Source organism: Halichoeres trimaculatus, unplaced genomic scaffold (assembly GCF_033239565.1).
Source record: "Halichoeres trimaculatus isolate MK-OKI-2021-1 unplaced genomic scaffold, fHalTri1.1 fHalTri1_scaffold_6, whole genome shotgun sequence".
Taxonomy (NCBI): Eukaryota; Metazoa; Chordata; class Actinopteri; order Labriformes; family Labridae; genus Halichoeres; species Halichoeres trimaculatus.
The window spans coordinates 33863012-33881441 of NW_027437184.1; the positions used below are offsets into that span (position 1 = coordinate 33863012).

Genomic DNA, 18430 nt, shown 5'->3' on the forward strand with positions numbered 1-18430 from the left:
TCTGTGTTTGAAAGGCGTCGCCTCATTATCAGTTCTGTGTGTTAGCCGCGGCCATGCCTGAGTTCCTGTCCTCTGTGTTTTCCTACATGCATGCTGACAATGAGCCCACTGTTTGGAGCTGAGCAGCCCCTCACTCTCACACAGTTCACTTCCCAGAGAGGCTCGTCATGCCACCGTTTGATTGGTCCAACCTAAGCCGGGGCTATTGTAGAGCGCGTCCCGTGGCAACAGGAAATATGTGCTCCTCTTAACTCAGAGAGACACATACGTTAAGTCTGAGAGAGAAACGGCGGGGAGATTGTCACAACTGAATAAAAACCAGTCTCCTTTTTAAATCACATCAAAACCATCAGTTAAAGGACAAACCTCCAGCCTTTAAAGAGTGTTTTGTAGAAACACTGGTTAGAAAGTAGAGAGGTAGAAACATTTGGATGCCATTCTGTTTTAAATTTCCTGTACTCGCCGTGTCCTGAAGACGCTGTGGGTTGGAGGAGGAGGCAGGAAGACGGGTGGTGTCAGGGGGAATGTGGGGCGTGGGGGGCAGGAGGTCAGCAGTAAAGATTGCAGTCCCACACAAGTCTTAGCTGCAGTGTGGGCTGCAGCACGGCGCCCCCTGCTGTCTGTCTGGACTGGCCTGTGTGTGTGTGTGTGTGTGTGTGTGTGTGTGTGTGTGTGTGTTTGTGTGGCTGGCTTGCAGCCTCTTCTGTTTTCAGACGTGTGTTTCCTCGGAATGACGAACATCTTTCCCGACTTTGTGTTGCCCTCATTTTGCCGTTTGAGTGCATGATGCAAAAACCGAACCATGTGCAGACCTCTCGCCTAAGGACCCAGCTCACTCTCTGTGTTTTTTTACAGCTCCAGTGGAGTTCAGCTTCACACAAAACCTTCTGTCTTACTCCATTTTTTGGTTTCTGGAGTGCAGAGTGACTCTGTCTCTGTCCCTGAGTGTGTTTTGATTGTGTTACTGTGTAAACCTCAGGTCATTGATTTTCCCTTGTTTAGATTTACTGTAAATGATCCCGCTAATGGTTTTTCCTTATTGAACTCCTTTAAATGTATTTTACCACATACGTTGTTTTCAACAGAGCATACAGACACTGGGGTTGGCACTGCCTCGAATGTAGCTCTGATGTTTTTTATGTTTAACACCAAATGAAGCTGATTCCCTCAGAGCGTTTGTCTGAATCAATGAAGAATAGTGTTTAATTGTAAGTGCATGATGCTTTGTTTGTCATTAGCACCCTGAGGACAGGTTTGGGGTCACTGCATCAGAGAAATAACAGATTAGAGGAGACATTAGCAGTCTGCATTGTTTGATAATGAGAGATTTCTTCATCTGAAGGTTCCATTATTTTGTGCTTTGATGCATGACTAATTTACTCCACACACTTTGGAGCCAGTCAAGGCTTTTAAATAGAGCTGACCTGATTTAATTCAATTTGATCAATGATGCACAAACCTGAAGTTTTTCAGCCTGGTGTTGATACATTTCCCTTTTTTGAGATCAGTATGAAACTTTCACATGATGTGTCAGTAAACGCGCTGTGTGACAACCTGTGAATGAATATCTCCATGTAGACAACAGTTGGTGTAGTCAGCTCTTTCCCCAAACCCTGACTTCATCCACAGCCCCCTGCTGTGCTGCTTTAGATGCATTTACAGATAAATTTGCTTAAATAAGACCTGCAGCAGCCCACTGCAGTGCAAAAGATTTTAAGCTGAATCAGTTTGCAGCACTTTAAAACAAACTAATCATTTCTGCATCCATGTCACCGACTGACTGCAGTTTCTGTTTGTTCCTTATTAAAGTGTTATCTCTGTTTTCATGTTGATCCCATTCCTGATGTGCAAAGTTTGAGCTGAGTGAAATGTGAGCACAGATCAGATAGTAAATGTTTGTAAGATGAGTCAGCAGAGCTTGTATTTGTTTTGTATTCACCCTCATGTGTTTGTGGATGTGTGCTCAGCTGACCCTCTTTGTTCTCGTGGGCTCCAGGTGAAGGTGATGACAGAGAACGAGCTGCTGGGTTACGCCTGTGAGCAGTTCCTGGGGAAGTCCGTCGTTGAAATCAAGAGCGTCATCCTGCAGACGCTCGAGGGTCACCTGCGTGCCATCCTCGGTGGGTACTGTCAGATAACTGAATGTTAACAACTGGATAAGCTTCTCAGTGATGACAATCATCAGCTGTGTTTGGAGAAAAACTAACGTGTCAGTTAACCAAGAACATGATTAATACCCATTAATATGGATTATGAAAACAAAAACAGAAATAATGTCTGCAGACACTACAGGCTGCCTCATCAGTGTGTCGTCTACCAGGTGATGTCTTTGATTAAGAATGGGTACCTCTAACATTTGAAACAATACTGTACTGATATCTGGTACCTGGCAACCGGTACCGGTACTCAAAGATACCAATTTTCAGTACTTTTGTGTGTGTTTATGTGGTTATAAATATTAATTTGTTAAATAATAAAATATCAAAGTTGTTCCAATTTTACATAGTAGTAGTAGTCTAGTAGTCTAGTCCAGTATGGAAAATTCCTACTCTTCTTCTGCCTCACAGTCATTAGGTTGTGTTCAGGTACCTAAACATGGTACCATTTGAATTAACCTGAATTTGGTACTTGGTGCTACAGATGGAACTCAGTCGGTAACTTTAAAAGTAACTAATTTTGTACCTATCCCTGTCAGTGATCTCCCTTGTGTCCAGTTGACCGCTCTACATTTCACCTGCTGAGTTCAGGGGCTGTGGATTTGTAGGGAAAATGCAAATGCTAGTTTTTACGTGATGTTACTTAAGTGAAATAGGGCTGCAACGATTAGTCGACGCAATTGACTACGTCGACGAAAAAAAAATCATAGACGCATATTTTAATAGTTGACGCATCGTATTAATGTTTTCATTGTCGTTGTCACATGGTGAAATCAAATACCAGAGGGTAGTACTGATTTGTAACTTCAGTTCACAGCAACGGGTGCTGTGTTATTGGATACTTTTATGGGAATAGATCACTAAGTTCATACATGAGGAAAACTGATGAGGAAAAATCTCCACTTCCTGAGAGCGCTGTGCGCTGACGGAGGCTCTGACGGAGCCTGACAGCTCCCGGAGTTTAGCGTCTGATAACGTGATTTAGAGAGTCTCCTTTACTCTCTGTTACAGACACAAACTAGTGTCAAAACTCCCCTAACTTTTGTAAAGAGAGGACATGTATCACTCTCAAGCTCATACAGCGCCGGTAACACACAGCGGTGAGGAGGAGGGGCGGAAAAATAATTGATAGATTAGTCGACACTAAAAATAATTGTTAGTTGCAGCCCTAAAGTGAAAACAATAAGACTTACATACTTTCTCAAGATTTTCCTCGATATACTCAAATCTTAATCTGGACAGAAATCCAAAACACACTTGAGGCAAAGTTTTACTGAACCTGAACCATTTTTCTGATAAAAATGTAAGTAGGCCCTATGAGGACTTAAGTGATCTTGAAATAGTCTCACATTTATATATTTTCCTGTTCATAACCCACGATTTAATATAAGATTATCAGCACCAAAACCTTTTTTTTTCTCTCAGCATTAAGATCAGGTGTGCATCCCTAGGCCAACAAAGTTTAATAGTGAGAAGAGAAATCTGTGTTTCTTCTCACCTGAAAAAAGATTTCTTGGGTTTATTTTGTTGTGCAGCAGTTATTTTGCAGTGGTCTGTTCAAACTTGAGAGTCTATCAATAAAATGAAGAGTGAGGTTACGTTAGCTCTGCTTGGTGAGGTTGGAGCTGGTAGATGAGCTCTGTTAGGATACAACTAGGACTCACTAACGTCACAGACAGTGGGCTGTGAGGAACACTAAACAGTCTGCTGGACACTAAACTAAAAACTGAGATTACGAAGTTGTTACTGTTGTCACCTTTCAAACTATAGAGGGACTATCAGTCTACGTCATCATAAAGATGCGCAGCGTTTAGCTCCATTCATTCAAATGAGTTCGCGTTTTTTAAACACTAAATTCAGCCTGTTATCAGCATAAAAATGTACGGTTGTTCTGTGGTCAGTTTTTAGAAACGATACTATACAACAGAGACAACGTCTATCAAGTTTTGACCATCACAGAGCAACCGGTGTTTTGAAGTTAATAGCGACCATGCTAACTGGTGACTCTCAGCTGACAGTATCAGTAATTAAGGACAGAGAGTCACCAGTTAACAAAGTCACACTTTACACTGAAACACCAGCGACATCTGCAGGTAAATAATTAACCCTGGACGTAGTTTCTGGTTCTTTTATAATGAACCAGGTCTCAAACTCAGCAGTCTGTGTGCTCTGTTTGGTCTGTGAGGGTTTCTGATTTATTGTCACATGTTTACATCCTGGTCTGTCACAGTCTGGTAAGTGTCCACAGATAATGCAGCCATGAGCACTGAGTGACAGTTGTGTGTTTAACTTCCTCTCTGGGTACACGCTGGATTCCTCCACTAAAAACATCTGTCCACCTAATATCTGTCCACTTGTTGGTCTCTTCTGTCCACTTACTGCTGTTTCACAAACCTGGGAGCCATTTACCATACATATAAGTGATGATATTCAGTTTAAAAATGTGTTTTTTGGTGGTTAACTCCCCCACGTCAGTTGACAAACCATTATACTCCGCAGTGCTTCTGCACCCAAGTTGCGCGCGCATCCGGCGTTTATGATAAACAAATAATCCCTTTATAGCACTACATAGCCACAAATTAATACATTAACTTTCTGCTTTGCATCATTTTATTTTATTTTCTTCCTAAACAAACACATGCCTTGGCAAATGTCAACCTCAGACAGTCCTTCTAGGACCTTTAAATGTCCAGTTTGATTGAAGCGAGCAGGAAACAGACTGACTCTGGAGACAAATTGGACATTATGTTGAAAACAATGGAGTTGTGCTTCTGTTTATATCGGTAGAAATGTAAAACTTCCTGTGTGTGAGGAAGGGATAGGCTCTAACTGTGTGAGCTGCTACTTGAACATGTGCTGAGTTACACGAGTTGACTGCTGTGGGTGAGTCTAAAAGAGCTGTAGGCCTTTGCTCGCCTGGTGTGTCACCTTTCTTTGTCAGGATGCACATTTCAGGTCTACAGCTGTAGAAATAAAAGTGTGAAGGAGAAAGCTCTGACCTCTGATTCCCTCCCTCAGGCACCCTGACTGTTGAACAGATTTACCAGGACAGAGACAAGTTTGCCAGCCTGGTGCGAGAGGTCGCAGCTCCTGACGTAGGCCGTATGGGCATCGAGATCCTCAGCTTCACCATCAAGGTGCGAGACGTTACGTTCTGATCAACCTGTTTCCTGTTTCTTATGTGGCTCACCATGACTCACCCTCCTGTGCCTCCTCCTCCTCTCCAGGATGTGTATGATAAAGTGGAGTACCTGAGCTCGCTGGGAAAAACTCAGACAGCCGCGGTTCAGAGGGACGCAGACATCGGAGTGGCAGAGGCAGAGAGAGACGCTGGCATCAGGGTGAGATGAGCGCTTTAAAAACATCCGTTCTCTAATCGCTAATGGCTCCAGCATCAGGAAACCAAACAACAAACGTCTGTTATTTCATCTGCTCTGACTTTGACAGGAAGCTGAATGTAAGAAAGAAATGATGGACGTCAAGTTCTTAGCCGACACAAAAATGGCCGACTCCAAGCGAGAGCTGGAGATGCAGAAAGCCGCTTTCAACCAGGAGGTCAACACAAAGGTACGAAGTCACAGACCTTACAGACAGATTAAATATCATCAATCGAACGCAGTGTTTTAAACTGAATTCTCTCTCTTCTTAGAAAGCAGAGGCTCAGCTGGCGTACGAGCTGCAGGCCGCCAAAGAGCAGCAGAAGATCCGTCTGGAGGAGATTGAGATCGAGGTGGTGCAGAGGAAGAAGCAGATCACGATTGAGGAGAAGGAGATCGACCGTACTGACAAGGAGCTCATCGCTACTGTGAAGAGACCCGCCGAAGCTGAAGCGTACAAGATGCAGCAGCTGGCCGAGGGACACAAGTAAGTGTTTCCATCAGAGAGGAAATCCCGAGGTCACAATGACCATCCCTGAACTACTGAGAGCTTGATTTGAGGAGGGGGTTCTCAAAACAAGAGAAACTGTGCTGCAAAAAAACCACCAGATACAGGAAATCAAGATGAGGAATTTTGAGAATGTCTTTTAAATCCCTCTCATCAACAGGACAAAGAAGGTGTTGACGGCGCAGGCTGAGGCCGAGAAGATCCGCTTCGTCGGTGAGGCCGAGGCTGCCTCCATTGAAGCTGTTGGAAAGGCTGAGGCCGAGAAGATGAGGCTGAAGGCTGAAGCCTACCAGCAGTACGGGGATGCTGCCAAGACGGCTCTGGTCCTGGAGGCTCTGCCCAAGGTCTGAGTTACATTCATGCTTATCTGGTCTCAACATAAACAGCAACCTTACAGAGTTTTCAGGACACAAAGGAACTTGAGTTCTCTGAGTTTAACTTATCAAGACAACAAAATTATAGTTTACTCACTTTTTATCCCTTGGTAAAAACTGATGAGTCTGTATTTTACAGAGTGTAGATCCTCCTGTATGTCTTGTCAGTGAAGTAACAGTCAGTCATCCTCTGTGTTGTAACAGATTGCTGGTAAAGTTGCCGCTCCGCTGGCCAAGACCAACGAGATCGTCATCCTGAGCGGAGAAAACAGCCGAGTGACCGGAGAGGTGAACCGTTTGTTAGCAGAGCTCCCCGTGTCCGTCAACGCTCTCACAGGAGTGGATCTGACCAAGGTGAGACAAATACGCTCCTCCCAGCTACAGGTGTGTGACCCTGTGTCATACTCAGTGGGTTGTGGATGAATATGCTCCTGTTAGCTTCAGGTGTCTGGAAAATATTTCTGACCTAGAGGGGTCTCAGTGGAGCCTCAGTGCTGCTGGTTTTTATCAGTCTCACTGGAGGATTTTTCCAAAACAACAGCACTCGTGGAGATGTTTATCAACCACATAGAGAACAAATAAGAAACAAATATAAAAGTAGTCATTGTGCTATTGGCAGACTGGCAGAGTGGATTATAACCATTTAAAAAGATTTTGTGAAGCATGGGCATTTTTCTTTTTTAGATTTCCAAGAGATAAACAAGAACAGTCTCATCAAAATTCCTCAAAGTTGAAACTCTCAGATTAAAGTTGGAGCTCTGAATTAAAGTTGGAGTTTAAATGTAGGATCTGCAAGAATTTTCATTACTTTTTGGTAATTACGACACTTAAACTGGGCTCCTCCCCCTTGGCTCAGTGCCAGTGGCAGCACACACCCACAGCCTCCAACAGTGACTATATGAATACACCCACCAGCCCAGCAACCATCTGTAGCATGGTGTTTCTGCACGGGAGAGACTCTTGAGCTGTGCACCTGACCTAGCATTTTAGCACAAGCTAATCACGGGTGTTTGACACATACCTGCTCTGTACAAAGCCAGCTTGGGTTTCCGTTATCCGGTAATTACCGGACTTTGACCGGTAAAATCTGCCGAAGTCCGACACATTACAGCTCCACCAGTCAAAATGTCCGGTGAAAAATATTCCCTCTTATCTTTTATGGATAGGCCTGGTCTATGTGGAACAAAACTTTTGTTTTTTTTTCAGGCAGTACTAAACTTGTAACTTGTAGGTTTCATTTACTCCGACAAAGTGTGCAGTACAACAACAATACAGCGGGAGACACATGTCAAAACAGGCGAAACTTAAAGACTTTTGTACTAAACAAAATAGTTCAGAGGAGAAAGATGGTGGTGAGGCTGCAGCAGATGATGTTACCTCCTGCCGAGAAGAAAAAGAAAAGTCGGTCGTTTCTGACTGAATAGAAGCTTCTGCTGTGCAATATTAATCTTAGTTAACCAGTTGAGTCAGTTGATGGCACTCATTTTATTTGATACAGCCTATGCTTGATAATAAAGTTTTATAAATTGACATGCTTTGATATTATTCTTATATGAACGTTGTATCATTTTAAGTCTGCCCATTAATGTAAACGTGAGGATCCATGTAAACTTAATGGCATGACCTTAAAAAAAACAAATTAGTTGCCTCAACGAATTTCATTAGTAAATAATGTGAAGACTTGTTTTTGTTTCCACTTGTGTCCAAACTAATGTCGTGCTTAGAGTGTGATACTCTGCTACTTGTCCTACAGACGTTAATGAAAGTGTCATAAACTGTGGAGTCACGGGACGTTCTGTACCACATGCTTTTTAAAAAAGTGGTAAAAAAATCAGCCTGTGTCCAAAAAGCATAAAAACAACAGTCATCTATCACATGAACAAAACTCATGACAGCTGCTGAAATTTCTCAGTGAGCTGTGGTCATAAATACAAACAACTGAAACTTTCACCCTGACCTGACCTGGGATTTTTTTACCGCTCGGGTCACTTAGGACGCGGTCACACTGGCAAACCGTGCAGTGCTTAAGCAGGCTTCAGCCCTAAAGCATGTTTCAAAGGGCCAGTGTGACCGCAACCATGCCGTGCTTGAGCACAATTCACTTCTCTGCTTTGGCACGCTTCAGAGAGGTGGGCTTCGGCACGGTTTACTTCATGCACGAGCACAAGCATGTAGACTGCCCTTGTGGTCCATGACATATTATCACCATGAGCGCATCTATCAACAATCATTTTAAACGAAGCAGGGTGTTAGAAAGCTGTGTTGGGCCAAAACGACTTGACGTAAGTCCAAAAGTCTCTAAAGTTGCAGCAGTGCTCTCTGTGTCTCATTGTGCTGACTCTGATGAGATCACGCTTCATGTAAACAGATACTTCACAATGACGTAGGCGGGCCATGCGTGTGTGTGATACCTGCTAAAGTCTGGATCATATAGGGGTAGTGTGACCACACCCACAGTGCACAAAGTCAGAGTCCTCAGTTTCTTGTGTCGTTGATCAGAAACAAAATATTTTAGAGAAGTATTCCACTCTGCTGCTTCATCTACTGTTCTAAAAGAACAAAACTGTTAAAATCATTGATGATGACACAAAGACGGTGTTTTAAACAAACACTTGCTGCCGTTTGAGAGAGACACAAAAAAAAGAGAACACAAACAGGATCTACAGTTTGGGTTTAGAAAGGGTTGTGAAACATTAAACTGCTGTAGTGTCCTGTCTGACCCCCCGCCCCCCTTTAATCCTGTCAGACTCTCTGCTACGAGGCGACCAGCTCATGAATCATTTCAGGGATTTATTTCTGAAAACAGTTTCTGAGTCTCCTGCTGCTGTGGTCCGGTCTCTGTCTGTGACGTCACTGTGGCTCAGTGTCTGTGTTAAAACCGGCTAATCCTCCTCCGCTCTGCTCTGATCCCACAGATCCCTCTGCTGCAGAAGATGGTGACCCCGCAGTGCCAAACAGCCATGTGATGAGCCGGTCCACTGAAATCTCTCAGCCCTCTGACGTTTATCTGCCTCAAGCATGAAAATCCGTTTTTTCAGCCTCTGACCCCTTATGCAAACTGCCTTTGACCACAAACACTTGACGCCAACAGAGAAGTTTTTTTATATTTTTAAGAGGTTTTTAATTTTCTTATGAAAAACGAGCTGGGGCCTTAAAAACCGAAGGACCAGACTGTTTGTATCTTTGTTGTTTTATTTTAGATGTTGATTATTAGCACTCTGCACTAGTTAGCCAGCTCTATGTGTCGCAGTCCTGAAGACCCACAGACCCAGTATTTCAGGACTGAAGGTTGATTGGCTCATTTGAATCATGTGTGGATTAAATAGATTAAAATGTAAAGAGCTGCGGCCTCCAAAGGGAGCTCAGCACATGAGGAGAGAGATATTTGATTGTCTACCTGACGTCAGGGAGTCACCACTTCCTGTCAGGAGTTAAAACGTGTCCCCACATTCAGAGAGAGCCCGCTCCTGCTCCTGCTCCTGCTCCTGCTCTGTGTTTAGCTCGCCTCAGTTAGTGAAGTAGCGTGCAGCAGGCGTGGATCAGCCCGCTTTAACTCCCTCTTTGCTTTTTAACTCGAATAACTCAGAGATCATGTTGGATCACCAAAACCTCTGTCACCCGCCACGTTGAGCAGATCTTCCCCCTCTGTGACTGACTGTGATCTTCTGTTACCTCGCCGTTTGTTGTCTCGTCTTTGTCGTTCACATGTGCAGTGCCTGTTCAACACTTAAGTGCCCAAACCTTCAGGACCACGGTTTGGCTTCAGTTGGATTCATGTCAGAGTATTTATCCGTGTTGTTGATGGATGGTGTTTAGATATCGCTCCCTGTTCTCTTGACATCTGCTTCTACTAACAACAGCTCCCTCTTTTTTTTTATTCGTCACGTGTTGGAAACAGATATAAACATGCAGAGCTAACTCCAAACACAAAGCCATAGTTAGCTGGAATCAGCCTTAAACGCTCTCTGGACAGCTGTCGACTAGAGCTTTAACTCATTTCTTTACGTCTCTGGGACAAACTGTATGTCCCCCTCAGACGTTCAGAGTCTCACTGAACAGATTTCAGACTTTCACAGAGTGACTCCACGCCTCTTTGGGTTGGAAGTTGCTCCTGCTGACACGCCCAAGTCGTGATGCAGGAATTTTTGTAGGATTAGTCAGTCAGTGGCTCGTGATGTTGAGAGGAAAGCATGTGATCAGGACGTGAACGCAGCACATCACCTGGTGTTTGTGCTGGGATGGCTTTCAGGTGGTAAATGTAAAGTAGAGACGTTTGACCGATAACTCTACAGGTGTGCAGTGATCATTCAGCCTCTGATGACGTCTGTTACAATCAAAAGGTTCAAAATACTCCAATTCTGCTGCTAGGGATCAGGAAATCCAGCCTGCTGTTGATCTCGTTTACACCAACAAAACAGACCATCAAAGATAATCTAATTCAGATTACTACTGCTGCAGAAGAGACTGCATACTCTGTCCACAGGGGGCGCCAAATCCTCACAAATAGGAAGACCTCTCCATTTAACATTTGATGTTAGCTGCTGTTTGGTGACATATTTTTAGAAATTAGCAACTCAAGACTTAACAGTTGCAGAAAAACATTTAAGGTTTTGATTTAATCCTAAAAAAAATGTTTTGTTCTGTCTGAAAAGGTTGGATCACATTTTTTTTTTGCTGTAATCCAGCGTGAATCAGCCCTCTGCTGGCATCAGACACTGAATCTTACTGAAACTTTTCTAACAGTCTGCTTTGAAAGTTTAATCCAGAAGCTTTAATCTAATCAGATTATTTTTGATCTGCTGGGTTTTAAAGGACAGTAAACATGAGGGTCAGTGTGCTACAGGTTTGAGCCTCTAGGTGGCAGCATCGCACAGGGAGTCAGACCAGCCTGGTGCTGCCTGTTTAAGATTTAAACCATCACACACATCACAGATACTGAACCACTTTCCACAATCATTTAACCTGAGGATTATTTGATCCAGTCGGACCACTCTGTCTTTATTTCTGTGAGGAATCTGAGGCTTCTGGTTTGGATCGAGCTTTTATTTTTCTACATCATGAAATGAATGTTGTTCTTTTGTTTCTGTAACTCTTGAGCCTGTTTTCACCTTTCTATAAACACAGTGACTTTATTTTGATATTCTTTGTCATAATCTGACGACCAGTATTTTAAAGAAGAGGTTGATGGATGAAGGTCATGTGATCATTCATTGAGTGTCCTGTTTTCAAACTCTGACACGTGGCATTTTCAGTTTGGCTGCACACGTCTCACCTCCTCATCCTCCTGGCGCTCTGAGCTGAAACAGTAGAAGAAGAAATGATAAATAAAACGAACCAACCTGCGTTGATGTTTCCAGAAACAGATTAAAGTCTCTCTGTGCTCGTGTTTTTCAGTGCAGTAGCTTTCTGTACACAGTGCCTTTGGTAAATGAAGAACAGCTGGTTCACACTTCAACGAGCAGTTTGTCCACTGTAGGAATCGGAGCTTGTGATTGGATAATCAAACGTGACTGTAGACACGAAGTAACCTGTAGGAAATGTGGATGTTATACCTCTATCATGTTCAGCTGTACCTTTTCTCTCTGTTTGTGTTCTTTATAAAAGTCTGCACTTCAAGTATACAAGGGAACAGATATATATGTATATAACAAATGACTTTAGATTATAAATGTAGCATTTAGCAGCTTCTCTTTTCAAGCCTAGACCTCTGAATGCCTTTCATTTATTGTTTTGGCCGTCATACGGAGTGCCAACAGATTATCCTTCTTTGCGTTAACTAATCAGACAGCGTTTGTCAAAGCGGCATTTCAGAGGAGAATGTGGTTTAAGACCAAACACTAACGACCTTCGTACGCCTTAACTCTCGCCTTCATCTGATTCATACGTTGTCTCCATGGAAATAATCTGTAATCTCAAATTAAAGGTGTATTGTGGATTCATCTTGTGACGTCTCATGTAACACCGGCCTGACGCGGGGATCTGATCCAGCATGGCATTTCAAGCATGTGTTCATGTTATTCTGTGTGTGCCACCCTATAATAAATGTTACACCACTTCCTGCTGGGCTCTGTGTGACTCTGTGTGTATGTGTGTGACTTTGTTCAGGTGCTGGGGTTAAAGCAGGGGAGGACAGATTAACATCAAACAGGCTGGAAGATTTCATCTGCTGCAGTTTTCACCTCAGATCAGTCACTGTGTTCAGGAACACCTCCACACACACTCAAACAGCTGAGGTCAAAGTGATCAGACCCCATGAAATTTTTTCTTCTTTTTAGATCAATGACTTTTTTAACTTGGTGTTTCCAAACATCCAAGATTTTTTTGATGCTTACATTATTTACTTTTCACACAGAAATGTGTTCCTGATTTTTTTATTAAGCCAAAGCACAAACCACTAATAATGAGCTCTAACTGTGTAATAATTGGTAATAATCAGAGTAGAGCTCACATATTGAATAATTTCTGTCTACAGTGTTGGGTTTACAGGTTTACAATTTCTGAGGTTAAGACTTAGTCATGTGTGAAGTGACTTGAAATACAAATAGATGCACAACTAAACAGAGTTATATAATAACTATAGATCAGTGCACCATGTATCCTGAGCTTGTATCCAATGCACTTTGAACAGAAGGAAAACACAAAATGATTGGTGGGATCAAAAGGAAACACAAACACTACATAGAATAAAAAAGGAGTGACTTTCAAGCTCCCCTTTGAAGGAGAAATGTGATACATACAGCACAGGCCATAAGCACATAATAACAAAAGTAAAAACATTCTCAACGAGAGAATGCCAAGAGTGTGCAAAGCAGAAATCAGAGCAAATAGTGGCTGTTTTGAAGAAACTACGATACAAAACATGTTTTCAGTTATTTCACCTTTTTTTGTTAAGTATGTAACTTTACATATGTTCATTCATAGTTTTGATGCCTTCAGTGAGAATCTACAAAGTAAATAGTCATGAAAATAAAGAAAACGCATTGAATGTGAAGGTGTGTCAAAACTTTTGGTCTGTACTGTATGTATGTATGATATATATGAAATTTTATCCCATACTGTCTGAATTAATTCACAATTATATATTTTTTTTCATTATTATTTTTGCTGTATTTTTGCATTCTTACAGATACTTAATTTTTAAATTTGAATATAACAAATACAATAGTGAAAAATAGGTCATTTTTATATGTAAAGATATACTTAATTCACCCTGACCAATATACTGGGACATAGTGGGTCTGATATGATCCATGGTGTGTGTAAAATATGAATCAATAGCAATAGCAATAGCAGCATCAATAGGCTGCTTAAAGACCTGATGGGGTATGTCACAAATTCACAACAGCTGGCATCCAGGGTTAATGTTTTTTTGTCCAATTTTACAATGACAAAATAGACATTATGTTGTATTCTACTGTCTAATCAGAAAACATGTGGATGATCTGTTCATTTAGTTACCGTCTATCAGGGGAATCAAGTCCTCACCACATTCTCAGCACAGAGGACTCTTCAAACTGTGGAGGCCTCTTTCCTCTGGGCTGATGTCAAAAAGGGAACAAAAAGGAACAAAAAGCTTCAATGAAAGAAAAAGAAATCCCAAATGTCAGTCATGATAACAAAATAATTTATTATTATATTTTTCCCAATCAGAATCAAAATACTGTATTGATCCAGAGGGGAAATTTCATTTCAGTTACATCCCTTCCAAGATATATGAGAAAACAAACATGGGGAAACACAGAAATGGGATTAACCTAGGAGCAGCTAGCTACCCAGCGCCCCTTTGCAATAGCTATGAAAAGAAAAACAACATTGGGAGAAGAGAGGGAGGAAAAATGTTGATTCCAGGCTATTCCCAAAAGGGGGCGTAGTTTGAGATTGAGAAAGAAACACCTCAGCATATAAGCACATAGGGACAGGTACCTTTCACATTTGAAACACTATGGTACCAGTGCAATTGGTACCGGTAGTCAACGGCACCAATTTTTGGTACTTTTTTTGTGTTTTTGTGGTAAAAAATATCAATTTGTTCAATAATAAAATATTTTAAAAAATAATAATTTAGCATATTGATTCTTCAATATCTAACTTTGCAATGCTGTGTTCAGCATGGAAAATTGCCTACTTTCTACTCCCTCACAGTCACAAGGATGCATTTAGGTACTAAACATGGTACTTTTTGATTTTCCGTGAATCGGTACCCGGTACTTTTGACAGACTTCGGTCAGTACCTATAAAAGTACTCAATTTGGTACCCCTCCACATAATAACAAAAGTCAAAACAAGCTAGAGATATAAGTCAAGTAAATTAGATAAAAAGTCAAGATATTGAAATACTAGATCTGTTTTTTTCTTTTATTATTGGTGCAAAAAAGGAATAATTATACTGATTTTTTTAATCGAAAAGATATTATATCACACCTTTTAATCTATTGAACTATCACAATTTATCACATTTCTTCTGCTTTTGTTTTTGATATAAATTCCAAATGTACAATGTTCCCTTTTTTCTGTTTTTTTTTTCCCTTAACAAAACCCATTGTCTCTGCATTTAAAGAAAATTATAAAACATTAAAAAGTAATATATATATATATATATATATATATATATATATATATATATATATATATATATATATATATATATATATATATATATACATACATATACATATACATATACATATATATATATATATATATATATATATATATATATATATTTATATATATATATATATATATATATATATATATATATATATATATATATATATATATATATATTCTGCTTTTGTTTTATCATGATGCATTCTTTTTATGTCTCACGTTTTCTGGGTCTAGCTTCAATTGTTTCCTTGTACAGGACATGAAAAGGCCTCTGCCATGGATGTGTAAAGAAAATCATTTTTTATTAAATGCAACATGATGATAATGAATGACACTAACACAAAATCAAATAATGAAGTAATGACAACAAAGGGAAAATACAGGATGACTAAGATTCTCCTCTTAATGAGTCTGCTCTTTTAAACTCAGGTTAACTTCAAGTGTTTTATTTGCTGTGAAGTGAGGGGTCAGTTGGACTGGATGAAGATGGAGGGGACTGAATCAGCATGTTCAAAAGACAGAAGGTTTTTCATTTAGAAACATTATAAATTAATCTTTTCTTTGTTTCTCTTGTCTGCTCACTCTTTAAAGAAACCTCTCAGACCACCTCTATCTGATCGCTCTGAGGTCTGAGGGGTTTGGAGCCGACTCTCTGTCTCTCCACGAGGTGAAGAACTTATCAGTAACAAAAACAGCCTTTCTGCCGCAGATAAACTCCAACCACCCTGATAGTCCCACCTCCATCTTTATCTGAGCCTACAGGAGGAGCACTCACACCCCAGCCTGGCTCCCACACCCTAACCAGGAGGAGACTCTGTGACAGCATGGCCCACCCTGAGGTCCCTGCTCAGCCTGATCCTCCTGAGGAGCAGGGCTCAGTCCTGGGATAAAGTCCTCATAAATACACAGACTTATTGATTTACTCCTCTTTCTGTCTGTTGTATGCTTTCCTTCAGAGTCTAAAGAGTGTCAGTGTTCGGTGTGAGAGGCCAGGTCCTCCCCCTGCTCCCCAGCTGAGACCCACTGTCAGGTATCAGAGACAAACTACAGCAAACTCCGACCCGCTCCATCACAGCCGGGCTTAATTTGAAGCTGTGAATCTGACATGCCATGTCTGCGTGACACATCCAATAAAAAACACATCCCAGCTCTGCGTATCCTGAAATCTAGCTGAGCTGGAGCTCTGGAAAAGTTTAATAAGTCAGATAACACGACATCAGCTGACATATTGCTGTATTAAATTCAAAGCCTGTGAAACCATCACATAAATCATCCAGCTGTGAGCTCAGAGATGAATCACATTAGACGTATGAGTGCACAGAGAGATTAAAACACCGGGCTTTAGACTGATGAAGTTCAGCCTCAGGTTACTGCTGGGCCTCTTTCACACAGACGTGTTGATGTGACGCACAAAGAGCTGAACTCACAGCTTCAGCCTGTGACACGAGGAAGAGGAGGAGAGAAGAGAGACACCCTGGAAATTATGTGTGCTAATAAATTCATAAAGACCATTAAGAAGTTAAATAATACATGTCTTACTGACTGCTGAACTTTTGTGGAACATTTTTCTTTTAACTGACTAAAGAAAAGTCTGGACATGTGAGGAGCAGAGAGCAGGAGGTGACCTGAAGCTGAGGGTCAGAGACAAAGTCTGAGACTGAGGAGGAAGAATCCCAGCTCCCCTGACACAACACAAACTGTATTATTACTCTGGAGACATATTTAAACATTTCTTTGCTAATCTCATCTTATTTTGCTTTTTAACTCAGGAAAAAAGTTTTAACACACTAACTGAGACTCATCTAATACTTAGTGGAGAAGCCTTTGTTTGCAATGACAGCTTCCAGACGCTTCATGTATGTTTTAAATAAATGTCCACACTGCTCAGGCGTGATTTTGGCCCATTCCTCTGCACAGATTGTCTTTAAATCTGGAATATTCTTTGGTGGCCTCTGGTGAACCCTTTTCTTTAGCTCTTTCCACAAATGTTCAATTGGATTGAAGTCAGGTGATTGACTAGGTCATTCTAACAGATTGATTTTCTTTTTTTGAAACCATTTGAGAGTCAACTTTGCCGTGTGCTTTGGATCGTTGTCCTGCTGGAAGGTCCAGCCACGTCTCATCTTCATCATCCTGGTGGATGGCAGCAGATTCATATCAAGAATTTCCCCATACATGGCTCCATTCATTGCTCTGTCGTTTATATGAAGTTTGCCAATACCATGAGATGAGAAACAACCCCATGCCATGATGCTTCCACCTCCAAACTTCACTGTTGGTGTAGTGTTTTTGGGTGTTGTGCAGGGCCATTTCTCCTCCAAACATGGTTTGTAGTATGACAGCTTAAAAGTTCAATTTTGGTCTCATCTGACCAGACAACATTCTCCCAGTATTCTACAGGCTTGTCAAGATGCTGTTTAGCAAACTTTAAACCAGCTTCAACATGCCTTTTCTTGAGGGATGGAGTCTTGCGGGCTGAGTGTCCATAGAGGCCATGGCGGTGGAGTACATTGTCTATTGTTTTCTCTGTAACAATTGTACCTGCTGCCTCCAAGTCTTTCTGGAGCACTTTCAGGGTGGTCCTTTGCTCATTGAGTACTCTTCTGACTATCTCTCTGACTCCCTGGTCAGAAATCTTGCAAGGAGCTCCTGTGCGTGGCCTGTTAATGGTAAGGTGGTGCTTCTTCCACTTGTGAATAATGGCCCCAATGGTGCTGACTGGAATATTCAGGTGCTTTGATATAAGTCTGTAACCAGTTCCATTCTGATGCTGAGCAACAATCAGGTTGTGAAGTGAAACAATCATGAAGTGTGTTGTGTTTAACTGCTTGGTGGAAAAAAACGACCTTTTTTATAGGACCATCAATTTGCTCTAGCCCAGCTGATGTTGGTTTGCACTAATTGGAAGTTCAAGTAATAATTACTGACAGATTTCAGTTGTTATGGTGCATTTCCTTGCCAAAGTATACAGCCTTTCCAGGGTGTGTTCAATACTTTTTTCCTGTGTTATTATACTTCATTCCACATAATCATTATTTATGGACTTGAACGTCATGATTTATTTTCATGTGTAGATTATTTGAGTTAATACCAATGTCTGGTAGAAATTTTGTGTGAATTGCATCTTGGGAAATAAATGTGATGAGAAAAAAGTTGATGCATTCAATACTTATTTCCCCCACTGTATTGAAAGGCAGTGCAGTGATATTCATGCATGTTTGTGTCGTCTATAGCAAGGATTTCCAAATTTCTCAGCTTATGACCCCAAACAAAGAAAAACAAAGAAAAACAGCCTACAATACGAAATTTATCTAATGTGTATGAAACTAGAAAACCTGTGGTCACATATTTTTGTGTCTCCTGAATGAATCCTCCTCCTCTGCCCTGTTGTTATTCTGGTTCAGT

General features: G+C 41.3%; 1 protein-coding gene across 2 annotated transcripts in view; it reads left to right on the plus strand.

The window, feature by feature from the left end:
- The window catches only part of LOC141791416 (flotillin-2a), a 34174-nt gene extending 21684 nt beyond the window's left edge, over window positions 1–12490 (plus strand). For both annotated transcript variants that reach the window (XM_074671859.1, XM_074671858.1), the window contains exons 4-11: window positions 1997–2120; window positions 5175–5293; window positions 5384–5497; window positions 5604–5723; window positions 5806–6020; window positions 6202–6385; window positions 6620–6769; window positions 9331–12490. In XM_074671859.1, the coding sequence (XP_074527960.1) occupies window positions 1997–2120; window positions 5175–5293; window positions 5384–5497; window positions 5604–5723; window positions 5806–6020; window positions 6202–6385; window positions 6620–6769; window positions 9331–9381 (1077 nt within the window). In that variant the 3' untranslated portion in view covers window positions 9382–12490. The remainder of the gene's footprint in view (window positions 1–1996; window positions 2121–5174; window positions 5294–5383; window positions 5498–5603; window positions 5724–5805; window positions 6021–6201; window positions 6386–6619; window positions 6770–9330) is intronic.
- Window positions 12491–18430: the final 5940 nt, after the last annotated feature.